Source organism: Vulpes lagopus, chromosome 18 (assembly GCF_018345385.1).
Source record: "Vulpes lagopus strain Blue_001 chromosome 18, ASM1834538v1, whole genome shotgun sequence".
Taxonomy (NCBI): domain Eukaryota; kingdom Metazoa; phylum Chordata; class Mammalia; order Carnivora; family Canidae; genus Vulpes; species Vulpes lagopus.
In genome coordinates this window covers 487,917-515,721 of record NC_054841.1, presented here as the reverse complement: position 1 = coordinate 515,721, position 27,805 = coordinate 487,917, and the positions used below count along the sequence as shown (strand labels likewise).

At 58.8% G+C, this 27,805-nt stretch overlaps 1 protein-coding gene across 4 annotated transcripts; it reads right to left on the bottom strand.

Annotated features, from left to right (window-relative positions):
- Positions 1-172: 172 nt before the first annotated feature.
- On the bottom strand, positions 173-27,553 carry GMEB2 (glucocorticoid modulatory element binding protein 2). 4 transcript variants are annotated; one of them, XM_041732481.1, is made up of 12 exons: positions 24,799-26,691; positions 24,316-24,534; positions 23,936-23,992; positions 22,204-22,390; positions 14,798-14,895; positions 14,072-14,199; positions 9,947-10,050; positions 7,268-7,425; positions 4,808-4,879; positions 4,420-4,557; positions 4,085-4,207; positions 173-2,851 (listed from the first exon to the last, which is right to left on the bottom strand). In XM_041732481.1, the coding sequence occupies exons 4-12, from the start codon at positions 22,332-22,334 to the stop codon at positions 2,193-2,195; spliced, it is 1,611 nt and encodes a 536-aa protein (XP_041588415.1). In that variant the 5' UTR covers positions 22,335-22,390; positions 23,936-23,992; positions 24,316-24,534; positions 24,799-26,691; the 3' UTR covers positions 173-2,192. The 4 variants fall into 4 exon arrangements, with proteins under 4 accessions (XP_041588415.1, XP_041588416.1, XP_041588414.1 ...); XM_041732482.1 differs by lacking the exons at positions 23,936-23,992; positions 24,316-24,534; positions 24,799-26,691 and adding an exon at positions 26,939-27,553; XM_041732480.1 differs by lacking the exon at positions 23,936-23,992 and having other exon boundaries at positions 24,316-26,691.
- Positions 27,554-27,805: the final 252 nt, after the last annotated feature.

The following is a 27,805-nucleotide window of genomic DNA, read 5'->3' as shown; positions in this document are numbered from 1 at the left end:
AGGATGGTGCCGACACGACAACACTGGTGACCTCAGGGACACAGGGAGGGCCTGGGCCCCGACCACAGTCTCCCAGGGCAGGTGGCAGGGCCTGAGCGCCGTCTGCGCGGGACACGCACCTGCACCACCGTGACCCCCTCCACGAGCTCTCATCACAAGACTCGGACACATGTTACGAAAAATGTTTTTACTGTAAATCAAAGTACCAAGCAGATACTTGCAAAACATACAAAGTAGAACCCGGATGCTTCCCTTCCCCAGGCTGCCTCTGGGCCGGCAGCCCTGAGAGAAACCAAGTCCGGTCCTGCTCCCCAGAAGCAGCCCGCGGTCCCGCCCGGGGACTGGAGGGGTGCAGGCGGCCCCCGCGGCCCCCCGACAGCCGGGGCTCGGGGCCCTGCCAGGCACAGGTGTCCCCCCGCCCCCCGCCCAGGTGGAGGGAGGGGCTGCAGTTATTTCTGAAGCTGCGGCTTCCTGCTATGGCTCGGATGTGCACTTCCCTCCAGCCCTGCGGTCTGACTGCTGGCGGGGCGGGGGTGGCGGCGGCGGCTTCAAAGGGGCCGCTTGTCTGACTTTGACAAAGGCCCCAAGGGCAAGATGTGCTTTCTCGCACTGCCCGAGCTGGTGCAGACGCACAGGACAGGACAGGACGCGCCCACCCCGCGGTCACACTGCCACAGGCATCGGGACTCCGTAACCAGCAGGTAAACACCATGCTGAGCCAGCTGACCCGTGACCACAGCAAACAAGTATGTGACAGAAAGAAAACAGGAAGGAGCGCCTGGGAGACTCGGGGAGGTGTGGGGCACCTGGGATGGAAGGACAGACAGACAACCCAGATCCCTTCGAAGCACAAAGCAGGGCAGTGGCTGCGCTGGAGCCCCCTCCCCTTCCGGCAGAGAAGGGTCTTCCGCAGGCAACTGAACTGGCCGCCGGGGGAAGCGTGGCCGCGGGGACGTCCACTCAAGGGCTCGGGCGGGCCCTGGGACCCCTGCTGCTCTTCCTCCTGGGTCCACAAGCAGACCTGCGCGTGGCCCCCGGGTGGCCCCGCAGTGACAGACCCTGGTCCAGACCACCCGACTGCCACCCCACACGCTCTCGGGCACCAGCGCCAGCCAGCAGGGCGCACCTCCACCTCTGGGTGGGGGTCCCGGAGGGCCAGGGGCTAAAGCTGTCACGGCGGCCCCGCCAGCAGGCTGAGCACGGGGTGGATGACGAGCTCCCCAAAGGCGGGAGCACCTCGCCCCACGCGGACCCTCCTCGGTTCCTGTCTTGCTGTGTTCGCACCCGCACCCCCGGAACCAAAGCCACAGGGGCACACCACCGTCACCGCCACCCTCCTCCGGGCGGCCCGCCGGAGCAGCAGGAACCACCAGCGCAGTCGCCCCGGGGCCGCGCCCACAGCTGCCTCGTACTGAGCACTCTGGAGCCCAGAGCGAGGCAGAAGCCTAGGCACTCAGCACTGCTTAGGATGAAAATGCTAGAAATCGGACTCTTCCTAGAAGCCTACTAATAATTCACTTAAAAACACCCACTGCGCGTGTGCAGGGGCCCGAGCGCCTGCAGGGCGGAGGAAGGTGGGCAGACGGCAAACTCAGCTGCTGGGGGCCTCTGGGCCCTCTGCTCAGGCGGGTGCCCTGGGGGTGGCACTCCAGCCCCGGGTGCCCAGGCGCCCCTGCCCAGGGCCGCGTGTGGACCTGCAGCAGCACGGCGCCCGCTCCAGAGACGGGAGATCAGGGTGCCGGGACCCGCTAAACCTACAGAAAACTGTGGGAAGAAACCAAATCCATAGGATCCATGGGTTTCCACACTTGGGGACGGTTCCCAAGACTTGTGTTCGTGATACCCCCTCCCCCGGGGGCCCCTCGCACCCACGGGGTCCGCGCCTGCTCCCCGGCGGTGCCTCCTTGTCCTCTCTGCCTGGCTCCTCATCAGGCCCAACGTGTAAACAGTATCAATAAGCAACAGATGGAAGAATGTATTTCCTAAGAAAAGGGGGAGGAAGTTCGAGGGGGAGGCTGACCGCACAGGCCTGTCGCTGGCGATCCCTTTCTCTTCCGTCTGTTTGGTGTTCCCTCTCTTTGGTTCAGCCCGACGTGACCCGCGGGGCGGCGGTGCCGTGCTCCCGGCCGGCCGGGGCTTGAGGAGAGGCGGCCAGCCCTGTGCCCATGAGGGGCCTCGCCCTCCACCAGCGTCTACTTGTGCTCGTGGCCCTCCGCCATGGCGGCCACCTCAATGGTAGCCGTGTGCTCCTCGGACCCCGAGGCGGCCACAGCGCTCTCGACGGCCCCCGTGGGCACTGTCACGATGGTGCTACCCCCAGGTGACACCTGGGCCACGTTCTGCAGGGTGGGGCCCAGGCCCGGCAAGGTGAGCAGCTGCAGGGGGCTCACCACCTTGACCACAGTGCTGCCGTCCTGCATGGCGGCTGTGCTCAGGACCGTGAGGCTGGACGCGTCCGGGTGGATCTCCACGGTGCTAGGGAAGGTGGTGCCCGACGAGGCCAGCACTGTGTAGCCCCCGAGCAGGGGCGAGGCCGGAGAGCTGGCGGAAGCAGCCTGGGGGGGTCCCTTGCCCAGCACGGGGGATGGCAGGGTGGACACCACTTTGCCGAGCGGCACACCAGTCAGCTGGGAGACGGGCACACCGGGGCTTAGGGCGATCTGGGCAGACTGGGTGAGCACCTGCGAGGCGATGGCAGCCGGCCCTGATGTGGCCCTCGCCAGCCGGGGCCGCTTCGTGGGGGGTGGCAGGGAGACGGGGGTCAGCGTCATGAGCACGTTGCTGAGGTGCTGAGATTTGTGCTTGAGTTCCTTGGCCCGACGGCGGTGCTCGTCACACTGCTGCTCTAGGGCTGTGGGCGGACAGGGGCAGAGTGTCACTGGGAGGGGCGGGGGGACAGAGTGTCACTGTGGGGGGGACACGGGACAGAGCGTCACTGCGGCAACAGGGGGACATGGGGGACAGAGCGTCACTGTGGGGACAGGGGGACACAGGACAGAGTATCACTGTGGGGACAGAGGGACACAGGACAGAGTGTCACTGCAGCAACAGGGGGACATGCACAAAGCATCACTGCGAGGACAGGGGGACACAGGACAGAGTGTTACTGCAGGGACGGGGACACGGGACAGAGCATCACTGCCGCTATGGGGACATGGGAGTGTCACGGTGGGGACAGGGGGACATGGGGGACAGAGCGTCACTGCAGAGGGGGACACAGCATCACTGCGGGGACAGGGGGACATGGGGGACAGAGCGTCACTGCGGAGGGGACACGGACAGAGCGTCACTGCAAGGACAGGGGGACACGGGGGACAGAGCGTCACTGCATGGGCGGATGGGGGACATGGGACAGAGCATCACTGCGGGGACAGGGGGACATGGGGGACAGAGCATCACTGCGGGAGGGACACACAGCGTCACTGTGGGGACGGGGACACAGGGGACAGAGCATCACTGTGGGGAGGAGGAGTCAGGTGGAGCGGGGGACAGAGGCCAGTGCGGACACAGAGAGGGAAACACATGTACCCTGACCAGTGATGCTCTGTCCCTGTCCCACCCCGTCTCCCCTAGTGACACTCTCTGCGGTGCCTGTGCTGACTGCCCCTCCGAGAAAGCAGAAATGTCATCTCAAAGGTGGCCTCTAAGCTGCCAGATGAGGACAGACCTTCCCCATTCTAACTTTCTGATCTTTCTAGCATCTGCACAGAAAGTTGTTTTTGTGAAACATGAAGATACAAAATAGGTCAAAACCACACACGTGAGCCACCTGCTGCACACGAGCACCCTGGGAGCGCCAGGAAGGAGAAGCACACACGTCAGAGCGTGACTCTGGGGGCCCCAGTGGCGCGGCCTCACCTCTCCCACTTTTCTCCTGTAAACAGTCGCAGGGGAGCCGAGGGCGGGCCACCTAGGCCCTGCGTGCTGTGCTGGCTTCCCCATGAGACGGCGCTAGGCTCTCCTGGTCCTCCCCCCTCCAGACTGTGCCTCCTGTGCTCTCTCAGGAGCAGCTGTCCCACCAGGCAGTGACCAGGGACGGCCACGGGAGCACTGGGCCCAGGGAGGCCCTGGCCACCCGACGTACCTGCCAGGTCTCGGGCGTACTGCTCCCGAGAGCGGTCCATCTGGCACTTGTGGCTGGCCAGCACCTTCTTCACCAAGTCGAGCATGCCGAAGTTCTGCACGATGTTGTTGAGGAGGACGGCATCTTGAAGGCGCGAGCACACAGTGAGAACGGCCCCCACAGAGACGTCCCGCGGACACAGTGACCCAGGGGGCAGCCGGCCTCTGCTCCGCCCCCTTCCACCACCAGAGCTGAACCAGGCCCAGCCGAGTCCTGAGTCTACAGGGGCACGGCAGGGCGGGACGGGCGGCCGGGGAGCGGGGGGAGGGTGGTGCCGGGCACACAGAGCCTCTCACCTCGGAGCTGCAGGGGGGGGTCCTGGACCCGCTGCTGCAGGCCTTTCATGGTCTCCATCAGCTCCTGGTGGAACTCCTGTATGACCTCGTCCAGCAGGCCTGCGTCCTTGAGGCCTCGCCAGAAGGAGAACGTGTCATCTGTGAGGGGCAGGGGGGCTCAGAGGGCAGGAAGAAGCAGCCACGGCGGGTTTCTCGCCGCAGGCCGGAGCAGAGCTGCCAGGAGGCCTGGGGCTGGGGGCCAGCGTGCACAGGTCTGCATGGGTGGAGCTCCACCTGCCGCACTGGCACTTCCTCCGGGAAGCCCCCCGGGCCTGCCTGCAGCCTGCCCAGGGCCACCCAGCATATCCCGCCCCTCACCCCCAAGCAGCCCAACCAGAAGGACTGGTACCTCCGATGGCCGTGGTCCAGTCGCCAGGATCCTCACAGGTCTCTATGGTGATGGTGGCGGGAGACCCGTTCACTGCAACCCAGACACGGCCACCGTGAGCCTCGCCAGCCAGCGAGCAACCCTCCCAACCCACCATCTCAACACAGGCTCTAAAGCTCTCCTTTGCACCATTTTTTTTTTTAAGATTTTATTTATTCACGAGAGACACAGAGAGAGCGAGAGGCAGAGACACAGGCAGAGGGAGGAGGGAGAAGCAGGCTCCATGCAGGGAGCCCGATGGGACCGATCCCAGATCCCCAGGATCACGCCCTGGGCTGAAGACGGCGCTAAACCCCTGGGCCACCAGGGCTGCCCCTTTGCACCAATTTTTATAAAATCCACAAACACACGTGTACCAGGGCAGTCAACGGGTTTATATCTCTGAGGTACACCTATTGTTAAGCTTCTGAATCGCACACATCGTCAAACACACACGAAGGAGAAAGAACGGAGTCTCCCTGACGCCACCACCAGCCTCGACAAATTCCCACCACTGCACTCGTCTCCAGGCGCTTCCGACCTGCCCGCACGCTCCTCGGACCGCAAGGCCAGCACCCGGACCGCCCCTTCCCCGCGACCTCCGCTAGGTCCACAGTGCCCTGACCTCGCGTGTGCCAGCGCCGCCTCCCGAGATCAGGGACCTACGCCGTCCACTCAGGCTCACGCCCCGGTTCCGCTCTGGCGCCCGCACAGCCGCGGACACAGCGGGCACCTGGCCGCTGAGGCTGCTTCTGACGGAGGCCTGGCTCCACACAGACCCAGCTGAGGCACAAGCCTGCGACTGCCTAACGTCTGCGTAAGCTCCCCAGCCTCACACGGGCCTCCTACGACCAACGACGACGTCGTGCTGAAAAACGCTACATGCTTAGAATAATTCGGGGCAAAAACACATCTTCTCCGTAGTCTAGGTGACACAAAATCTTTCACTAACTACACAACTGACAAGATGCTCTCTGAGAACTCTGGCTGAGCAGACCGTACGTAGCTGAATAAAAGAACTCACAGCCTCATCCAGACCGTCGAGACGTGACAGCGTTCAAAGAGCTAAATCCTAAACCTGATGTGGCCTTGACCGGACGCGGTGAGTGCTGACTGGAGCGCTCAAAGCCTGGGCCCTTCTTGAAGGCTGGAGACCCGTCGTCCCGGGCGGACTCTCATGGCGGAGCAGGGGGTCTGGACCCAGAACCCGGTATCAGCCCTATTCTCACGAAAGCTATGGCCCATTGGGGGTGCATAGAGGGCTTCGGGGTGACCCAGGCCCTCCCCACACTGCACTGTGCCTTCCAAGGAGCCAGACCAGGCCCCAGCCTGGGGCTTTGGCCCAGAAAGAAGCCCAGGCCCCAAGGCCCCACATCACTGCAAACTGTAACCAACGGATGAGGAGAGCTGACAAAAGAGCAGCCGGCTCCTCTGACTACCGGCAACTGTGTTCCTGGAGTTTCTAGGAGGGCCTCTGAAGTTCGGCCAGCCAGCCCGTGCCGGCGGAGTGCAGGAGCAGAGCTGGAGGCTACGGTGGAACCTCGCTGTTGTGCCTGAGTCTCTCCCCCCATCCTCCCAGGACCCCTCCAAGGACAGTCCCTGGCTCCATGGACTGACACTAGGGATAGTGCAGGTGACATCACTGGAAATGCAACACCTCCAAGTTACCAGCAGGACCAAGGACCGAATTTGCTCTAACTGCAGTTTTATTTTTTACTTTTTTTAAGGTTTTATTTATTTATGAGAGACAGAGAGAGAGAGAGAGAGAGGCAGAAAAGGCAGAGGGAGAAGCAGGCTCCACGCAGGGAGCCCAACGTGGGACTCGATCCCGGGATCCCGGAACCACGCCCTGGGCCAAAAGCAGGTGCTAAACCGCTGCGCCACCCAGGGATCCCTAACTGCAGTTTTAAAAAGAATTTCCTTCTAAAAGCTGGAAGGCTTCCTGGGAACATGCACATCTACCAGCCACAGGCTGCCACAGGCGTCATCGTGGAAGGATATGGAGGGTAGGTCAGCCGAAAGCCAGGAGGTACCAGCACGTGGGCCGAGCACCAGATGCTACAGGCAGCGCGGGCCTGCGACACGGCTCAGCCCCGGGGCTGAGAGGAGCCCGCGTCCGCCATATGGGTGGCGTCCCTGGGTGAGTCAGAGCTGGTGATGGTCACTGGATGTCTGCACTAACCTTCCTTCTACACTTCTCTACTCACAAATTATAACAGTTTACGTTAAAAATGACTAAGAAAAAGTACCTGAATCTTCCCTGTCAACGACAATAGCAATCGAGCTAGACTCTCCACAAAGAAGGCGGCGGCAGTGGACACCACAGGCCCAGGGCGGGAGGCCAGGCTCCACGAGTGGTGTGCAAAGGCCCACCCCATGGCTGTAGCTGGAGTGGGAAGGCTCAAGCCCCGGTGAGAGCAAAGGCTCCAAGCCAGCACGTACCATCAGCCGTGGCAGGTGTGAGGGGAATGTACTCGGCCGAGGTGGGGCTGCTCAGAGACACGCGGGCGCCTGAGAGATCGATCTTGGTGCTGCGGCAGGTGTTGGAGCAGACCTTGTCGTGCTGATAGAAGTCCAGCTCCCCAGAGTCCATGATCTTCCTGTGGCAAAGGAGACCAGGGACGGAGGACACGTCCAGAGAACCAGTGGGTGCGGGTAGACCTCAAGGTACCTCGCTCCCCTCCCTTTCCCCCACTCCAGCATCCTCAGGTCCTGATGGCAGGGCAAGGAAGGGCTGGCCTGGTGGCAGGTCCCTGGGGAGGCGGCGGCTGCAAAGTGGCCAACCACGGGCCAGGAGCTGGGTGCCCCTCAGGCTCCAGACAGGCGCTGTGACAGCGCCAGCCAGGGCTCCCTAGGCCAGTGTGGGACCTCCAGCTGCCAGCATAAGTCAGAAGTCCATGGGGACCGCGATCACATGGCTGGTGGCCAGGACAAAGGAAGGCACTGGCAGGCAGTCGTCCCAGGGATGCTGGTCACGCCCTGAGCCCTCCAGGGATGTTCTGCCACCTGCCAGCTGCAGGAGAGCAGACCCCCGGCTAACAGAAGAGCCTGACGGCGCACCCACAAGGTGACCCTGAGGCAGAGGGGGACGAGAAACCCTCCAGAGCAGCCCGGCCCTGTGTGTACAGCAACACAGGACGGTGCTGGTGCCTCTGGCTTCTGGCTACACGCTCAAGGTGGCTCGTTTCCCATCCTTGACTGTAGCAGGGGGTACGGCATGTCCCCCACCTGCCAGGATCGCCCTCCCAGGGAGGCCCTTTATTACAGCCTCTCTGGAGGGCCTGTTTTTTTTTATTTTTTTATTTTTTTATTTATGATTAAATAAATCAGAGAGAGAAAGAGAGAGAGAGAGGCAGAGACATAGGCAGAGGGAGAAGCAGGCTCCATGCACCAGGAGCCCGACGTGGGACTCGATCCCGGGTCTCCAGGATAGCGCCCTGGGCCAAAGGCAGGCACCAAACCGCTGCACCACCCAGGGATCCCTGGAGGGCCTGGGTTTAACCCTGGGAACACCTCAACTCACCCCCCTCAACCTGTGACAGGGTCGGGGGGCTCGATGGGGCCTCTGCACGCCGTGCCTGCACTGACCTCCAGGTGAGCAGCTGACCCACAGTGCACCTCCCCTGCGGTGCTCTTCCAAGGAAACAGCCAGTTGCCTTCTCACAGCTAAGCCACCAAAACACTTTCTAGAAAGTCAGGATCACGTTTAATGGGTGGGGCTTAGGAGCCATGAGCACGGCAGGATGGGACCCAGCCAACTGCAAGGGCGCCAAGCATGCTCCAGAAGCACAAGTATCAGCAGGCCGGCTGGGTCTCTGGCCGTGGACATCTGGCCACTTCAAGCCCAGGCTGTGGTTCATGGTGACAGTGAACAGGACCGAGACCCAGGCCTCACCAGAGGGCCGCAGGCACTCCTCTGGGCAGCAAAACCACACCCAAGGACAGCACAAAGCCACATCTCCTGGGAATAACCACATAGAGGAGAGCAGCCCCTTTAGCAGCAAAGTGACCCGGTCCAGCCTTGCCAGACACCATCAGAAACAGCAGCCATCTCTGGACTGACCGGCAGGGGGGGCCACGAAGTGAACACAGGGGTGGGGTGGGGGCCACCAGAGAGAGGTGCCCTCTGCTTTACCAGGAGGGGTGAGTTGTTACCACCAAAGCAGGAAATCCGAAAACGTGAAAACTGAGACTGACATTCTGGGCGTGTGAACTTAAAAGCCTAGTCTGTCCTCAGGCTTCTCAGAAGGGGCATCACCATTCCTGTTTCATGGGTGACGGGAAAGGGACAGAGGCCACTGGGGACAGGTCACACACACCCAGGGAGGGCTAGCAGAGCAGACATGGCCTTCACATCGGCTTGAGGATCAGCCCAGGAAAACAAGCGACAGGACCCTTGGGATGGACGCTGCCCGTGGAGAGACACAAATCCAACCGTCTCTATTCTGGGATTTCATGTTGGCAAGGGAGCGGAGAGCCAGCCCCAACCTTTCTACAAATTCCTGATTAATCTCAAAGGGAAAACGAGATCTACGAGGAGTAAGTGGGCACCTGACCAAGAGGACACCACCATCAGCAGCCAGAGACAGGGCACCAACCCAGCACCCCTGACCTGATGACAGGAAAGCTCAGGGATCTAGACTAAAGCCCTCTGGGACCCACTGGCCTGTACCCTGAAAGCAGTATTGCCACAAAAGGTGGAGAATGTCCAGAAGACGGATGTGTGGCCAGCAAACTAGACGTAGTCTGGGTGAGACCCTCAGCAGGCAGATCGGCCGTGCCAGGAAGGGACAAGTGGCCAGACACACCACCCTACCCCAGGTGAGAGACCTAGGCCCCTGCCCAGGCACCCCTGGGTTTGGTGGCTCCAAACCCCTGGGTTTGGAGATGCAGGATGCAAAGGGAGGCCGTGCGAGGACATCAGAATGAGACCACATGCCTGCAGGGCCGTGGCAAGTGCGGTCAGCTGGGTCAGCTGCACTGCAGGGGACACGGTCAGCTCTCCTGTTCAGAATGTGCCTCATCTTAAGAAACTTAAAAACCAACAAAAAAGCCATAGAAGGACACCTGGCGCGGTCACTTGCACTCCACTGCGGAGGGCTCGCTCTCGCAGACGCCCACCTGAGCATGATGCCGTTCATCCGGATGGCCCTCTTCCAGTCCTTCAGGGTGGACTTGCCAGCCAGGTGCACAAACTCCTTTGGGCTGATCACATGCTCGTCATACTGAGGAGGGAAGCACAGCTGGGTCAGGACGCACATGCGACCCACCTCTCCCGCTTGCCCAGCCCGGGAGAGCAGTGCAGGGTGGCAGGGCAGAGTGCCACGGCCTGGCTCCAAGAGCAGCAGGCTTCTCCTCTCTGATGTTTCGGGTTCAACCAGTGGCAACCCTGACCGTGGGAAGAACACTTCAGGCAAAATAAGATCTGGCCCTCCGCACGGGGGCTGGCCTGGGGACCTGTGGCCGGCACTGCCCCAAGCCCGGGGAGGGAGCCCAGCACCTGGTGCTGCCTCGAGAAACAGATGGTACGTCTGAGCCAGGGAGAGCTGAGGGGACACCGCTCAGAACAGCAAGACGAGACGCTCTCTCCCTCCAGCTGGGACTCGGCAAACCCACTTATTCCATTAAATACTCACGTATGTGACATCTAACACAGGACAGTGCACAGGATAAGCTGTGATTTGTCCCCTTCACCCGACCCGACCCACCCCAGCACCCTCTCACAGCAGGCATCTCTGGCCGTGACGCACACACATCCATTTCAATGTCAGGGTTTTGGGGCCAGTTTTACCCCAAACCCACTCGATCGTGTAAAACAAGCAATTACTGGAACTTAAGAATCAAAATAACACTATAGACAGGAGAGAGATGAGTCACTGGGACTCAGCAGAAGCAGCAACACAAGTGCCGCTGGGCCTCCCCTTCCCAGGAGGCCTCCTCCAGGGCCCTGGGCGGTGTGGGATCGTGTAGCGTACCCTGCTGGGAGCACGGAGCACCAAGCACTGGTACCTCCAGCAGACTGAGGTCAGAGCAAGTGCAAGCAGCCTGGGGACCCCTGCAGATGGGAGTCATTTTCCTAACATCCTGACCACCTACACACGTCCTCTCACGGAGTCCAGGAAGCCACTCGACCCCTCACTCAGCTGGTCGAGGAGATGGGCTGTGAGCCCAGGCAGCGGGGGTGGACACCCCTCTGGCCCTTGCGCAACCAGCAGGACACTCACCCTGGGCCCAGCCTCTGCCGACACCTCCCACACCCCACTCCCTAGACGTGACACAATCAGTGCCCCCCCACCAGACACGACACCAGTCTGTCCCCCCCCAGCTAGTGTGACAGTGTCTGTCCTTCCCCCACCCCACGTGACACCATCTGCGCCTCGGTCCCTGGCCTGCCATAGCTGCACCCAACTGCTCCATCTGTCTGGAGTCTTGTGCTTCCATCCACTTCCCTGCGTCCACACGCTGCCTCCTCTCCTCTCCTGCCACCATCTGGGCTGAGCACCACTCTTGGAGTTCCAGAGTTTTCTCCAGTAGTTGGCATGTCATGCTTGACTCTCAGGGCGGGTGCAGGGCCTACGTGGACTATCAGCGTCCAGAGCTAACTGACCCCATTGCCAGGGGCCGCGTGTTTTATCTGGTCTGGAGTCTTCCTAAGACATGTTGTCAGAGCTATAGACTCACTCACACTTTGGCTCACCCACACATTTCCACTTCCTTTGCTCTGCACGCCTTCAGTACCTAACACTCCTATCTGCCACAAGAACACTTCTTGGAACACCCTGCAGTGAGGACCTGCTAGTGGCCATCACAGTTCTGTCTGAAATGTCTGCATCCCCCCCAGGTCTAAAGATGATTCCACCACGTGCAGCTCTCCTCTGTCAGCACAGGACACAGCTCCATTGTCCTCCGGCTGCTAGGACACTTCCAAGAGCTCTACCACTGTCTGCTTCCTGAGAAAAAGGTTCAGCTGTGGAACCACAGCGCTCAAACTCAGGAAATCACCATTAATCTGTATTATCTCATCAACAGGCCACATGCAGAACTTGGGAGCTGCCCCGACAACAGCCTTTGGAGCAATGGGTCTCTGAAGCAGGACTCAGCCCAGCCTGCACACCACACCTGCTCCCTGAAGACTCCACCTTCATCTTCCTGACCTGGACATTTCTGAAGCATGCCAAGTGAATTTCTTGACTGTCCCTCAAGTCTTCTCATGAGAAGAGTCAGGCTGTGCCTTCCTTGTGGGAATGCTACAGAATTCCCGCCTATTCAATCAGGAGAGCCGTGACGGAGGTCTGCCCTGACACCACTGTCATCACTTGGTTGAGGAGCTGCCTGCCAGGCTTCCCCTGCAGAGCTGCTGTTTTTCCTCTACAATTTTTAAAAAAAATATTTTACTTATTTATTTATTCATGAGAGACAGAGAGAGAGAGGGAGGGAGGGAGAGAGAGAGGAAGAGGCAAAGACACAGGCAGAGGGAGAAGCAGGCTCCATGCAGGGAGCCCGATGTGGGACTCATCCCGGGTCTCCAGGATCAGGCCCTGGGCTGAAGGTGGCGCTAAACCGCTGCGTCACCCGGGCTGCCCCTCCTCTACAATTTTTAAAAAATATTTTGTTTATTTATTCATGAGAGACACAGAGAGAGACAGAGACAGGCAGAGGGAGAAGCAGGGTCCTTGTGGGGAGCCCTATGTGGGACTCGATCCCAGGATCCCGGGGTCATGCCCTGAGCTGAAGGCAGATGCTCAACCACTGAGCCCCCAGGTGCCCCTTTCCTCTACGGTTAATACCTAATTGATGGGGGATATTTTGAGCCTAGAGAACATCGTGCTCCCCAACCAGCTCTCACCAGTCAGCTTCACCTCTTCCACCTCTACAGGACTTGACTTTCCAATGTAAGAAGCTTTGCTTCTATTTGATAGAAACAGCAGGAAATACACAGTAATAAACACAGACTTCTTTACTCCTACCTTCCAGTTCATGAACTCTCCCTTCAACCGTGTCTAATCTGCACCTATCCACTAAGTGCTCTATTTTTCATTCCTAGTTTGTTCTTCTAAATACGCTTATGCTTTTCTGTCAAACTTTAATCTTGAGATAAATTAAACATGTAATTATTTTATGTTTCCTGTCTCAAAATCCCAATGTCTGCAGCATTATGAGTCTCCTATCTTGTGGTTTGTGTGCACTTGGGTGTTTGGTCTCCTCACATGCTCAGTGTTTCTGCTTGTTTTACACAGTGAGCTGGTTCTTCCTTGAAACTCTGCTGACATTACTGAAAACCTGTGACAAAGATGAGATCCTCCAAAAGGTCTTTCCATATGCTTGTCAGGCTCCTGCAGGAACTGTCTGCCAGGAACTGCTTACAACTAAACACTTACGATTTTCAGACCATCAGGCTCCCATGCAAATCCTCAAGAGGGTGCCTCTTTCCCTCAGTGCTAAGATGGGTGGCAGGCAGTTGGTTCCCTGTCCCAGGGGACAGGGTGGGGCTGGGGCTGACAATCTGAGGTTGGGGGTCCACCTGACACCAAGGGGAGAGACCTTTACAACAAGTAAGAGCCTTACAACCACACAGTTCAGGGAAGCCCTGGGCTTCACCTTCTCAACTCCAGCCCTGCGAGGCTGAGAAAGCGGGGGCCAATGAAGGCTCTGCAGGCCAAAGCTGGAGGTGGCACTCGGCCTTCTCCAAACCCCGTTACTCGGGCCCCTGGCTTGAGTATTTCATCCATTTTTGCCAGCTCATGGAAGATGCTTTAGTAAAGTATCTTAACCAGCTTTTTGGGCTGTTTTTAGCATAAGGCCAGTCTGGGCATTCAATCTAACATGGCAGAAAGAGAATACCTCTCGCATTCACCTTACTCATGGCTACTAAATGAGTCTTTCCAAAGCATACACCTCATTCAATCTACCAAAACAAGTAGCTCCCCACTTGGTGACTGTGGCCACCCCCCACATGACCAGTGCTACCTCCCTAGCCTCTTCCCACAGCTGCATTCCAGAAAAAGGAATCGACATCTGATGCTTTCCCCTGCGGCCCTCAGCAACAGTGTCCATCCCTGAAGGCTTACCCCTGGTTCCTCTGTTCTCCCAAACACAGCTGACCCCTTCTGCACTCCCCTGCACAGGTCATGCCCCCCTTGGACCGAAGTCTGACATTGCTGGCCTCAAGGGTGTGGCACCACGAGGGCCTCCCTCCCCTGTAGTCCTGGCACACAGGTCTGCACTCTGGTTGTACGGAAGCCTCACCTGAACACACTTCACATTGATGCCCGGGCACACAAACTTCCTCCAAATCAGGTTGGCTCTGCTGTCTCCGCAGGTAATGGGGTACACGATTTCAGCCTCCAGGCTCTCCTCTTCTTCAGCCACCTTCACTTCTCACAAGGTGTGGTGACAGGGAAAGGGTAAAAACAAAACCAGTTACAACCTTTCCCAAGTACTTCCTTCAGCAAAAGCACCGACATAGCTGCCAACCAGACACCAGAAATTAAGATCCAGGAGGGACTAAGATAGGGCGCAGGTGAGCAGGAACATTACTCCTTAGTCCCAGGTTAGAGTTTCAGATAAAACCACAAAAATCAATCTTATGATAATAGTGTTAGCATAATTAAAATACAGTTCAATGGAAGAACCACTTAAGGAAATAAAATCAAGCTTTGTTTTGAATAATTCTAGAGAAGCTTGTCGTTTCTGTTCTGAGGAGTTCCGAGGCCGTGAGCATTCACTGTGGTTTTACAACAGTGGGGGGGGGGGGGGGGGGTTCGGCCCGCCACAGGGAGGGGCTGAGCCCCCCTGCAGATGCCAGCAGGCCACACCTGGGAGGACCCTGGGGCCTGAGCCCGCACCACCCTCACTGCACCCGGGGCAAGAGCCGGCAGGAGGCCCCCCACACCCCAGGCCCCGGGGACCGTCCAGGGGAAAGCACGTCTGAGCCGCCCGCAGAGGCACCGAGTGGGAAGGCAGGCTCCCTACCTAACACAGCCTCCTTGAGCTGCGAGGACGCCGTGAACGCGGCCGCCGCTGCCGCAGCTGCATTTTCAGTCTCCATGCTGTCCTCCGCCAGCTCGCCCCTAGGAGGGAGGGACATATCAGCTGGCCCCGACCAGCGCCTGCCTGGCGCGCCCTTCTTCCCACATGCAGCCCCCTCCTGATGCGGCCCGGGGGCCAGCACTGGCTGTGCAGGTCGGGGACCTTGCGGGGACAGTCCCGGTGCTGCCGTCCACCCGGCGTCTCCCTGAGGGTCTCCAGTGCCCACAGCATGTCTGTGGAGACAATGGCACTTACATGGCAATTTAAAACCCCCTCCTCTTTCTTTAACAATGTTTTTTATTTCGGAGTGCTGAGGGGCTCAGTTAAGTGTCTGACCCAGAAATAAAAGACGTAAGTTTTCCTTAAAATGTAAAAATAGGGACGCCTGGGTAGTTCAGCAGTTTAGTGCCTGCCTTTGGCCCAGGGCGTGACCCTGGAGTCCTGGGATCGAGTCCCACATCGGGCTCCCTGCATGGAGCCTGCTTCTCCCTCTGCCTGTGTCTGCCTCTCTCTCTCATGAATAAATAAATAAAATCTTAAAAAAAAAAAAAAAAAAAGGTAAAAATAAGGCTCTCTGCTCCTCCATTTGACAGATAGCCGCATCTTCTGGCGCAGTGCCAGCCAACCATGTCCCTGAGACACGATGGTGAAGGTCACAGTAAACAGATTTGGTCATACTGGACACCTGGTCACCAGGGCTGCTTTTAACTCCAACAAAGTGGACACTGTCGCCATCAATGACCCCTTCATTGGCCTCAACCACATGGCCCACATGTTCCAGTAGGACTCCACTCACGGCAAATTCCAGGGCACAGACAAGGCCGAGAATGGGAAACGTGTCATCAATGGGAAGCCCATCTCCTTCTTCCAGGAGCGAGATCCCACCAACATCAAACAGGGTGATGCTGGTGCTGAGTATGTTGTGGAGTCCACTGGGGTCGTCACCACCATGGAGAAAGCTGGCACTCACCTGAAGGGTGGAGCTGAGAGGGTCATCATCTCTACTTCTTTTGCTAAAGACCCCATGTTTGTGATGGGCTTGAACCATCAGAAGTAGGACAGCTCCTTCAAGGCTGTGAGCCATGCCTCCTGCACCACCAGCTGCTTGGCCCCTCTGGCCAAGGTCATCCGTGACAACTTCAACATCATGGAGGGACTCATGGCCACAGTCCCTACCATCACTGCCACCCAGAAGCCTGTGGACGGCCCCTCCGGGAAGGTGTGGCATGGTGATCCAGGGGCTGCCCAGAACCATCATCCCTGCTTCTACTGGTGCTGCCAAGGGTGCAGGCAAGGTCATCCCTGAGCTGAATGGGAAGCTCACTGGCCTGGCCTTCCATGTCCCTACTCCCAACGTGTCTGACCTGCCACCTGCCAAATATGAGGACATCAACAAGGATGCTGAAGCAGGCACTAGAGGGCCTCCTCGAGGGCATCTTGGGCTACATGAGGACCAGGTTGTTTCCTGCGACTGTACAGTGACATCTACTCTTTCACCTTCAATGCTGGGGTGGGCGCTGCCCTCAATGACCACTTTGTTAAGCTCATTTCCAGGTATGACCGTGAATTTGGCTACAGCAACTGGCTGGTAGATGTTATGGTCCGCATGGCCAAGGAGCAAGAGCCCCCTTGACCATGAGCCCAGTGAGACCAAGAAGAGAGAGGCCCTCAGCTGCTAGGATGTCCTTGCCCAACTCCTCCCAACACACAGAGAATCTCCTGACTGCCAAATGGTTTCCATCCCAGACCCCCTGAAGAAGGGGAGGCCAGTAGGGAGTCCTCTTGTCATGTACCACCAATAAAGCATATGTGCCCAAGCAAAAACAAAACAAAATAAAATAATAAAATAAAAATAAGAATTTTCTGTATGGAGGAAAAACACCGAGAACAATTTCTTTTTAAAAGAGAGAACTGAGGGACAGGCATATGGTAGCACAAGAAAGACAGCTTGTTTCCGATGTTACCTAAGGAGCCCTGGGATTGACATGACAACCCTTGAGGACAACAGCCCAAGACCTAGGGCAGAGCCCCTGAGCCATGTCCAGCACACTCGAGCCGGAGACGGTGGGGCCTGGCAGGCAGGCAGCAAGATGCTACACCCCTCTGACCCAGACACGCACTGTAGGGACTAACCCAACAGATAAGATGCCCTCACACCTGCCAAGCACCATGGGGAAACTGGTCTGGGGCCTGGACGAGGCTCACCAGGTGTATCCCCTCGTGACCACTGAGGGCATCCGTGCACTTCTCTGTGGGAAGACGTGTGGCCACACACAAAGGCCCAGTCAGGAATGGCTCACGGGCAGCCACTCACTTCCCCAGCAAACCGCCCGAGCCGAGGCTCCTCTCACGGTCTCTGTCAGCATCCAGGACCCGGCCAGACCTCTCAGAGCACGCTGGGTCTGAGGCTCTTCCCACCCAAATCCTCCCATCCCTCCTTCCTCCCCCAGGGTCAGACCACCTCCCCGCACCCTCCTTTGATCCTTCACAGGCGCTCCTCCTGCACACCGAGCAGACAAGCAGACGCACAGCTCGGTGTGGCCTCTGACGGCAACATCCCCTCCCCTGCCCGCTGACGACTGCTCCTGCGATTGCTCCTGCGGCAGTAGCTCCACAACCCTGCAGCACCAAGGATGGCTGCCCAGGCCAGGCCCACTTTCCCAGTCTCCACCTCCAGCCAGGTCAGAAGTGAGAGCTGACAAGAAAGGCAAACTTGGAATCTGGTCTTCGGGGCCTTCCAGGAGCGACTCCTCCATGAAGAATACTACCAAGGGCGAACATCGGAACTCCAACAATGGTGCACGGACTCAGAGGGAAAGTGTCTTTCCCAGCCATAACGTGGAAGTGAAAAGGGTAATGACGAGGCTGGGGCACACCCCTTTACACAGGAGAGCCCCTAAGAAAAGTGAGTCAGGAGTGGGACACAGGGAAGCGCCAACCAAGAGTCAGAGCCTGGCCTCACCATGGGTTGTGTGCACAGAGGCAGTAAGCCATCCACGGGGACCACCCTGGGGACACCCAGCCCTCAGCCCCCACCCCTTGACCAAAGGGCCATCCAGGAGGGCAGACACGAGGGGCAGACCCCCAACTGCACCTCCCTCTGTGCCTGCCCACCACACACACCAAAGACCAAATCCCCCACTGCTCTTAGGACAAGCCAATTAACTGGCATTTGTCATTCAAATTTTATTTGAAAAATGTCCACTTAAATCAAATGTTTGTAGGAACTGCTGGCTATCTACAAAACGCTACTCTTCTTCCCAGCCTGGGCCACGCATGCCCATCGCCATGGCAAAGCAGTGGGTGGGAGGCAGGCCTAGCCGGCTTTCACCGGCTTTCACGAATGAGGAACATTCCCAAGCTCTCCCCCAAATACCCACCAGAAAAGAAATCAGCACCCACAACGAGGTTAACTGGCTTCTTCACTCTACCCTTTTTGTTAAACACACAGCAAGAGGAAATCTCTGCTTCCAAATACTGGGACAGTAAGCAAGATTTCTCATAGACAAAGAAGAGAAATATCCTTGGGTCCTTTAAGATAATCTTGCCCCCACCCCGGCATGGGGTTTTGTTTCCCAGGGAGAAGGCACACACAGCCTCTCCTTTCCTCCATAAATGACCGACCAACGTGGGCAGTGCCTCAGTACCCTGGCTCCAGGCTCCAGGTCCATGGGCTACAGCCAGGCCCCGGTAGGTCTTGCAGCTCCCATGCCTGCTACTGGAACCTTCCACTATGAAGGCAGCCAGGAAGCGGTGCTGGAGGGTGAGAGCCACGAGCAGAGCGCTTCTGCCCTTCCAGTTAGTAAGGGTGGGCACACTAGACCATCTGGCCTCGGCCAGCACCACTGCCTGGCCGGCCACCGTTTCCAATTAAGCCCCTGAGCGTGGGGAGGCCATGCAGCAAACCTAACAAAGAAACTGTACCAGAAATGGTACAGCTGTCACAAAATCCTGGGAGGAAGCACAGAGATGGTGAGCAGGGGTAGGCTGGGGATGGGAGCGGCTGTGGCAGGCTTGGAAAAGGATCCTGCACCATACAGTAGAGGAAAAACTGGCAAAACGTAAGCCACAGTCACAGAGAAGGTGGAAAAGATCCTAATGGACTTGTGTGTGGCTCTCTCAAGGAAGATCTTGGGCAGAAGGCAGAAAGGAACAAGGAGCTTCTCGGAGCAGAAACAATCATGTGTGAAAAAGGGAGACAGTGATCCTGTGGGGTGCAGAATTTACCGGGAACACGGGAGTCCGGCTGCTTCACGTCTCCAGCTTCCCACCTGGCAAAAGACTTCAAAGTGAGAAATGGCCTCGGGATAAAGACCATGTCAAGGATTCGCTTGATGGCCAAAGGGCTTCGAGAATTTTTAGGGCACTGTCCACAGCAGCCTGCCTCCCAGCCTTTGAGGGTCGACCTCAAAGAACCCACGATGAGCAGAAATGGAGAAGAGATGAAAACATGTCAACGTGGAAAAGTGGAGACCACTGATTAACACAAAACCAGAACAAATAGCACAATACAGCTTGATTGAGCTCATCTGCAGGACTGGAAGGGAGCCTGCGGGGGCTCAGGGGTGCTGGAAACATTGCCTTCGCCTCTGCTTTCTCCATGTGCACTACTATACCGAGTAACAAAAAGGCTTAGAGAAAGACAGACTTGTGCCTTCGCTTCCAAGCAGGACACCTGGAGGGCCTGCTCCAGGGTGCTGGCGGCAGCAATCTCCAGGTGGTGGCAACACAACCTGCTTTAGTTTTTGCTCAACAATATTTCCTAATTTTCTACCACATATTTCACAATAATAATTTGTTATTAATTTTTAAGAACCTATTGCAAATTTCCCAGTTAAATGGGAAATAAACATGAGACAGACACTCCACATCCAGAGGCTTGGGCACCGGCTGCCTTTGGCAGCAAGAGTAAGGGACGACAGAGCAGCTCTATCCCAGTCCCAGCCTCACCTGCACAAGACCCTAGAAGGAGAAAGGAGGCCTCCCACTGACAGGGCCTCAAGCACCAGGGGTGCGGAGGGGCACGGGGAAAATCCAAGCATCCTGGACAGTGAGACCCTGCCTGCCCCCAGCCCAGCCCCTAAAGCACCAACAAGCAGTCGATAGTCACCACCCAGGAAAAGGGTGAAAGTGTGTTGCCAACGACTGAACTGTGTCCTCCCCCAAATTCCTCTGCTGATGCCCGATCCCCAGGATGACTCCCCAATGTGGAGAAAGGGCCATTAGCAAGTAATTCAGGTTAAATGAGGTCCTAAGGGCGGGCCCTAATGCAACAGGACTGTGACCTTGTAAGAAGGGGAAGAGAGGAAGCTCTCTCTCCACCATATGGGGACATGGTGAGAAGCTGTCCCTGCAAGCCAGGGAGAGTCCTCGCCAGAACCCAAACCCTGCCAGCGGCTGATCTTTGACTTCCCGGCCTCCCGAACCACAAGCAGGTAAGTTTCTTTAGTGCAGACTGTCCCGTCTGTGGTACTTTGTTACGGCAGCCAGAGCTGGTGAAACGTCTTGTCTGGGGAGTCTGAGCAGCCCAAGGAGACAGACCCAGACGAGCTTACACTGGCAGCCCCGGACAAAAGGGCAGAATGGTGTCACCCCACAGCAGCAGCCACAGTATCGGGGCCACTCAGGAGACTCTAATGTGGGGCTAGATCCACCCAGGACTCCTCCCTGCTGGGTCAGGCGCCTGATGGGGGGTCGCAAAGCTAGGCTTGACCAGGACCAGAGTACCTCCAGGAGAATGGCTGTGGATCAGAGCTCCTCACAGCATCCAGGGTGCCAGGCAGGCAGGGGGAGGGGGCAGGTGGGCAACTTACTCCTGACATGGTGAATCACTCCCCACAGGCCATCCCAAATCCAAGGGAGGGCGCTTGGGTGCCACCCCCTGGCGGGGAGGGACATGTTGGGGTTGCAACCTGGATAGCTGCCCACAGCAGGGGCATAGACAATGAAGGCAAGACAACTTCGGTGGGAAATCCAATTGGAAGGCCCTGCGTTTCCTGCCACGGTGACGCAGCTGAGCATCCGGTCTGTCAAACCCAGGGGCCTAGCAGGAGCCAAGCCCTCCTCCATGCTGCCTGCAGGAAGGCGGGTTAAAAGGCCTCCGAGGGGGACAGCTGGGGGGGGGGGTGCTCAGCGGTTTAGAGCCTGCCTTCAGCCCAGGGCATGATCCCGGAGTCCCAGGATCGAGTCCCACATTGGGCTCCCTGCGTGGAGTCTGCTTCTCCCTCTGCCTCTCTCTGTGCCTCTCATGAATAAAGTATTTTTTTAAAAAGTTAAAAAAAAAAAAAAAAGGCCTCCACGGGAGGGCACAGCTCCAAAGTACGGAAATGAGGCAAGAAGAGTCCAGGCGCCTGGAGCCACACGGCAACTCCAAGTTAGCTACACAAGGAGGAAAGAAAACCCAAGCGCCCTCTAGGCCAGCGACAGGGACCAGTGCTGAGGGCGGGTCCTGGTCTAGTACCTTCCTCTCGAAAGTTCTGTCAGACGGAGAAAAGGCAAAAGCTCCCCTGCCGCTGCAGGGATGTGCTGAGATCAGTGTGAACGTGCCCCATGCAGAAAGACGAGACAAGAACACCGCCCCAGCCTAAATCCCTCTGCGCAGGAAGCACAAGGGGACGCAGGCCCCCTGCACAGGGTCACCTCTTATGTCAGCCCTTCCAGAGAGGGCAGAGGCAGTGGGCGCTGCACAGGCAGGAACCATTCTGCCCCCACGGGCTGGCAGATTCATGAGGTCAAATGTGGACATTTTATCCAACTGACGTGTGTGTATATATATATATATTTTTTTCTTTGAGAGAGAGAGAGAGAGAGAGGGAATATGGGGGGGTAACCCCAAGCAGGGTCCACGCCCAGCATGGAGCTCGGCTCAGGGCTCAATATGATGACCCTGAGGCCATGACCTGAGCCACAATCAAGGGTTGAACAAGTCCTCAACTGACTGAGCCATCCAAGCGCCCCTTCAGCTAATATTCCATGTGCACCTCTATTACAAGGGATGAGGAGGAAAAAAATTCAGTTTTTGTGAAGAATGTCAAGAAAATCACTGACTTTTCAACTTCATTTTGAAAAAACAGTCCCCAATTGTTCCCGCTGTCCCTCTTACGAAAAAAGAAATTACCATGTGTCTTTAGAAATATAAACGACGTGACCACGTTTCACGTGGGAGAAAAAGGCAAAGATGAAGTGTTATCTTTGCTTCCTGGATGATGTGATGTTCCTATTTTTCCTTCACACTCTCTACTGACACGGACATTTGACTCCAGTTTAGAACATTTAAGTAAGGGAAACTCCTGCCGCGTCCCCTTATGCCATGCCCAGGACACCCTCACAGGACAGAGGCCCCATCTCACCCGTGAGGAGCCAGGTTGGTCGTCACCAGCACAGTCTTCACCTCCTCCACGCCGCTCCCGTCCACTGCAGTGTCTGGCGTGGTCACCACCACCACCTCCTCCATGTGGACACTCACATCCGGGGTTGCCATGGCTCAGCGAAGACGACACCGGAACCAGGAGTGTCACTCCGCCAGGGTCCCAAGCCCTAGAGAAACCACAAGGCAGGGCGCAGGGTCTCAGCGAGCCTCTGGTAGGCACAACAGAGCTCCCAGCACCTGCGCCTCTGTACCTCCCAGGCCCGCCCTTCAGTCCGAGCCTGCTCCCTCCTGACACAAATGACAGAGGACTATCCCGGGGCTGCTGGTTCTGGTGAAGATGGAATAAGCACAGCCCACCCATCTTTGCCACTAGAAGAGCTAAAACCCCCAAGCGAAACACAGAGCTGCCGCACGTGGGCCCAAAACTCAGTGGTCACGTAGCAGGGACAGAGCAGGACCCCAGGACCCAAGCAGACTCCTCCGGAGGCGAGTCCCCTGGCCTCCACGCAGAGGCAGCCCGTATTGCAGGACCGTGTACAGTAAGCATATGGAGACGAGTACAGGCTCGGTCTGCAGAGCTGGAAGGGAAACCCACACCAGACAGAAGAGGAGGAAACACCCTTTTATTATTATTTTTGCTTTTACTGGCTCTGCCTTCTAGCAAGCCTCGGTCCCTGCTAAATCCCTGTGATGGCAGGGGCCCAGCAGGCACCTAGAACTCTGACGGACTAGAGGCACACGGGGCCACCGACTGGCGGATCCCGTTGCCCTCCAGTTGACACTCACCCGAGGCAGACCTTGTGCTGAGGTGTCATGGCACAGAGGACACACGAACACCAAGGTTTCTAGCCAGAGAAAGGGGGCCCCGGGGTCAGAGAATATGGCGGAGACTGTGCAGAGCAGGGAGGTATGGAAAGGGTGCCTGGGTCACCCCAGAACTGTCTGTGGGGGTCCAGACCCTAAATGGCAAACCAAAGGTTTGGAGAACTCACTCTACTGGTCAGTTCCAAAGAGCACCACACGGGCTCTGAAGACGGAGCTGACGTAATGACCATGCCCATGGCAGGAGCTCCAAACCTGCGGCCTGAGCCTAACCAGGCTGCCTTCCTGCTAGGACAGAAATGTCTACACTCTGAGATTTAAACAAGACCCAGAGCTTCACAATACGATATTCAAAGCACCCAGAATATAATCCAAACTTTTCTGACATAAAAAGAAGCAGGAAAGTCTGGCCAATTCCCCCAAAAAAAAAAAAAAAAATCAAGAAAAGCCCACTCTGAAATGAATCGTCAGAGACTTTAAAGCAGCTGGTGTACCATGCTTCAGGGACAAAGCCAGACGTCTTGAAACAAGTGGAAAGATAAAAAGTCTCAGCACAGGAACAGGACCTACAGCCAAATGGAAATCTGAGAATGTGTGTGTGTGTGTGTGTGTATGAAAATAAAAAATTCACTGAAAGGACTCAATAACAGAAAAGAGATGGGAGAAGACGGATGTAGAACAACGAAATGAACACAGCCCTGTGCGTCATCCAAACTGACCAACAAAGGTGCACAAACAAAACGAGCAGGGCTGAGTGAACGTGGTAGAGAGGCGGATGGCTGTGTCCCTGGGGTCCCAGGAGGGACGAAGACAGTGTGAAGCCGAAGAAGCGTGTTTCGAAGAAATGACAGCTGAGCACTTCCCAAATCTAACGAAAGGTACAAACTTACACACTCAAGCCGCTCAGCAAATCTCAAACAGCTCCGTGCCCAGATCCTAACAAATTGCTGAAAATCAAAGAGAAAGTAAGAACATTTCAAAGGCAGCCGCCAAACGGAACACACCACATTCCCAACAAGAAGCCAAGGGGCCCAGAGCCCTGGCCAGAAACCAGCGGGCGAGGGGGCAGGAGCATCCAGAAGGTGCTGGGGGAACAGAGCTGTCCGCCCAGGATTCAAGAGTGAAGACGTCCTACAGCAATAAAGACGTTCTCAGGGGAAGGAAAAGTAGAACTGGTCACGCGGAGACCTGCTCCAAAGGAGGCACGAGGGGACGTTCTTCCACCAAAGGGGAGAGGAAACCTGTCCCATCAGGGACGGAGACAGAGTACCTGGGACGGTCAGATCTGGGCCAGTACACACTGAACCGTTTTCGGGCTTCCAAGGCGCCCAGGCCAGCCAGGTGTGCCGCGTGCCGGGGCCGGGGCCGGGGCCGGGGCCGGGCTCGGCTGGCGGCTCTAAGCAGACCGGGAACCGAGTCCTTCAACACGTGAGGGGATAAACGGGTGTTTACGCTGATGGAACATCATCCAGGGACAGCGACAAACGGGCTACGAAGACAGAAAAAGACACGGAGGAAGCTTAACTGCACACCGCTAAGTAAGAGGAGCCAGTCTGGGGAGGCGACACGAGGGACAAGGTCAGATGAGCGGCTGCAGGAGCTCTGAGGGCAAGAGGCAGTGACAGCCGCCACAGGACGCCGTGATGGTGCCCATGTGACATCACAGAACAGAAGCACCCAGAAGGATGTGATGCAAACCCCAGATTTCGGGTAGTTACGATGCGCGCAGACTCCGCCTCGGTCAAACACGCACCGCTGGGCAGGAGATGCTGATGGCGAGAGACCGGGTCCTCTGCCATGAGGTCCCACGGCAGGGCCTCCAGGGACCTGAAGCCTGTGCTCAGACGCCTTAAACCAGGAAAGCTGCACGATGAAGTCACTGGCGCTGACGGACGCACTGCCCGATTCTAAAGTAGAGCTGCTGTGTCCTAGGTCTAAGCCGTAAAACCAAAACCTCTAAACAAACGTGAGTCAAAGTCTACCGTAAAATCGTACTTCTGGGGCACCCGCGCCTGGCCCTCTCGGTCTCAGGATTTTGAGTCTGAGCCCCACGGGGGATGTAGAGATTACTAATTAAAAAAAAAAAAAGAACTTTTAAAAACAATAAATGTGTTAATTTTTATTGTACTCAAAATAACATTGAACCGGTTTAGCTCTCACCAGCAGGGAGCCCTGCTTTCACGGCGTCAGCTCCGTGGGGCCACGAACGACCCGTCCACACCGCAGGAAGGCGGGATCCTCCCTACAGCAGCTGCGCCCCCCCAGAGCAAGACGGGGTGAAAATGCACACAAGGGAGCTCCTGCCTCTCCGGTGGCAACTGTGTTAAGTTTTCAGAACCACCCGGAGGAAAGTTACTTCACAGGACTCGAGGCCTTGATACAATGATGCTCAGACGCGGAACGAGGCCCGCAGGGAGGAGCGCGGGCTCCCCCCCCCGGGTTCCGCCCGGATCTCGGGTCCTGCGAGCCCACCCAGGCTCCACGCAACGTTCGGGCGAAGGCGATACTGTTACTTTCCCGGGGCCCTCTTGGGCGATGATGCGTAAATACTGGACGAAAGCGCTAGTGCGCGGGGCTCAGCTCTGGCTTCCCACGGGGCCTGCAAGATCAGGAACGTGTTTCCCTTCGGTGAAAACGCAAGGAACACAGCGGAGGCCGCAACAGCCGCCCGCGGGCACCAGTTCTCAGATCCTCGCAGGGTTTCAAACGTTTTTAATTAGTTGCCCACTTTGTCGAAGTTCCCAGGGCTCGCACATGAAGTCCCCGGTTCCGGGGGGTCGGCCCGCGGGGGGGGGGGGGGGGCGCCCAGCCAAGCGGCCTCCCTTCTCAGCTCAGGCACCAACCGGGTTACTTGGGGCGCCTGACCCGAGCCTGACCCGAGCAGGGCTCCAGGGCCCGCGCGCAGGGAAGCGCCGCTTGCGCCCCGCGCCCCCAGCAGGTCCTCCCGCTCCGGGGCCGAGGGCAGGCGCCCGCTCTGGGCTCCAGGCTCCGGGCTGTACGCCTGGCTGAGCCTGGCTGACTCGCGCCTCGCACACGGCGGGCGCAGCTCCCGGCGACCCAGCGCCCAGGGTGGGCGCACACCCAGGGAGACGGGGTCCGCGTCCCACGGGAGCCCTGCACCCTCGGGCTGGCGGCCGCGCCGTGGAGCGCACGGCAGGTGCACGATGGCCCATGGGCGGGCTGGGGGGGGGGGGCGGCTGAGTCCTGCGGAGCCTCGGGCCGGACGTGGCCACGGCCCCATAGAAGGTGCTGGAAGGTGCACCGCGTGCTCCTCGCACGAGACGAGGGTCGGGCCGCCGAGGTGGAGGGCAGGGCTGGGTCCCCGCGCGCAGGGGGCTCCCGGGGAGGCCCCCCACCGGCCGAGCCACGCGGTTCCTGCCGGGGACCCCCACCCAGGGCCCGCCGGAGGGGCCGCGCGGACGTGGCTCCCGGTGGGGGACGTATGGACGCGGCCCCCGCCGTGGGGGAGGGGAGCCCGCGTGGATGCGGCTCCCGCCGTGGGGGAGGGGGCACGTGGGTGTGGGCCCCGCCGCGGGGGAGGGGAGCCCCCGCCGCGGGGGAGGGGAGCCCCCGCGTGGACGCGGCCCCCGCCGGCCGGCGGAAGCGGGGCGGTCGCACGGTCCCCCCGGGGCCGGGGTCCGCGCCCAGCCCGAGGGCCATGCCCGCCGCCCGGCCGCCGCCTTCCGGCAAGATGGAGGCGGACGCCGCCGCCGACGCCGCCTGACGCGGGCCCGTGACGCCCGTGACGCCCGTGACGCCCGCCGCGCGCCGCCGCCCCTCCCCCGCTCCCCTCCCCCCGCCGTAACGTCCTGACGCTCCGCAGGGACCCCTGACTGGACGGCGGCGCGCGGCGGAGCGAGAGGCCTCGCCGCGGGGGGGCCGCGGGCTCTTACCTGGGCCGCGGCCGGGCCTGCGCGGGCGCCGGCGGGCGGGCGGCGGCGACGGCGTCAGGCGGGCGGCGGCGGCGGCGGCGGCCGCGGGCTCCGCTCCTTGTTGGGGATTCGGCGGCGGCGGCGGCGGCGGCGGCAGCTCGGGCGCGCGCTTCCTAGTGACGCAGGCGGCGGGGCCGCGCACGCAGGGCGGGGGCGGGCCCGGAGACTTATTTGGCGCTCGAGGGGAAGGCGTGCAGCGCCAAGAAATAAGGCCCGGTGGGGCCCGGCGCGCGTGCGCGGGGGCGGAAGCGGCGGCACCTTCCCCGGGCCCCGCCCACCGGCGCACCTGCGGGTTCCGCCCTCACCGGCGGGTCGCGGCCCCCCCGACGCCGGCTCCCGGGAGCACCTGCCTAGTTTAGTACGTGGCGAGGGCTGGGCCGAGCCGGGATCTGTGTTGCGCCGCGGCCGCAGTGTCCCGCCGTGGCGGCGGCCCGCGTGCTCCGCAGCTTCCCCGCGCCGCAGAGACGCCCGACACACCCGGGGAGGGAGCGCCGAGCGTCGCCCCGCGGTCTTTTTACTTAATTACAGGTAAAGCCCGAGCATTTCCAGAACGCGGGAAGGGACGTGTTCGCCAGTTCTCGCGGAGCACCTTGACCTCGCGGAGCATCTTCACCTTGCGGAGCACCTTGACCTTGCGGAGCATCTTCATCTTGCGGAGCACCTTGACCTTGCGGAGCACCTTGACCTTGCGGAGCACCTTGACCTCGCGGAGCATCTTCGCCTTGCGGAGCACCTTGACCTCGCGGAGCACCTTGACCTCGCGGAGCACCTTCACCTTGCGGAGCACCTTCACCTTGAGGAGCACCTTGACCTCGTGGAGCATCTTCA

Coding starts and splice junctions, on each gene's coding strand:
- GMEB2 (XM_041732482.1), bottom strand. CDS start 22,334: ATGGCAACCCCGGATGTGAGTGTCCACATGGAGGAGGTGGTGGTGGTG. Junction 14,200..14,797: donor GCTCAAGGAGGCTGTGTTAG/GTAGGGAGCCTG, acceptor CCTTGTGAGAAG/TGAAGGTGGCTGAAGAAGAG. Junction 2,852..4,084: donor GTACGCCCGAGACCTGGCAG/GTACGTCGGGTG, acceptor GTCCGCCCACAG/CCCTAGAGCAGCAGTGTGAC.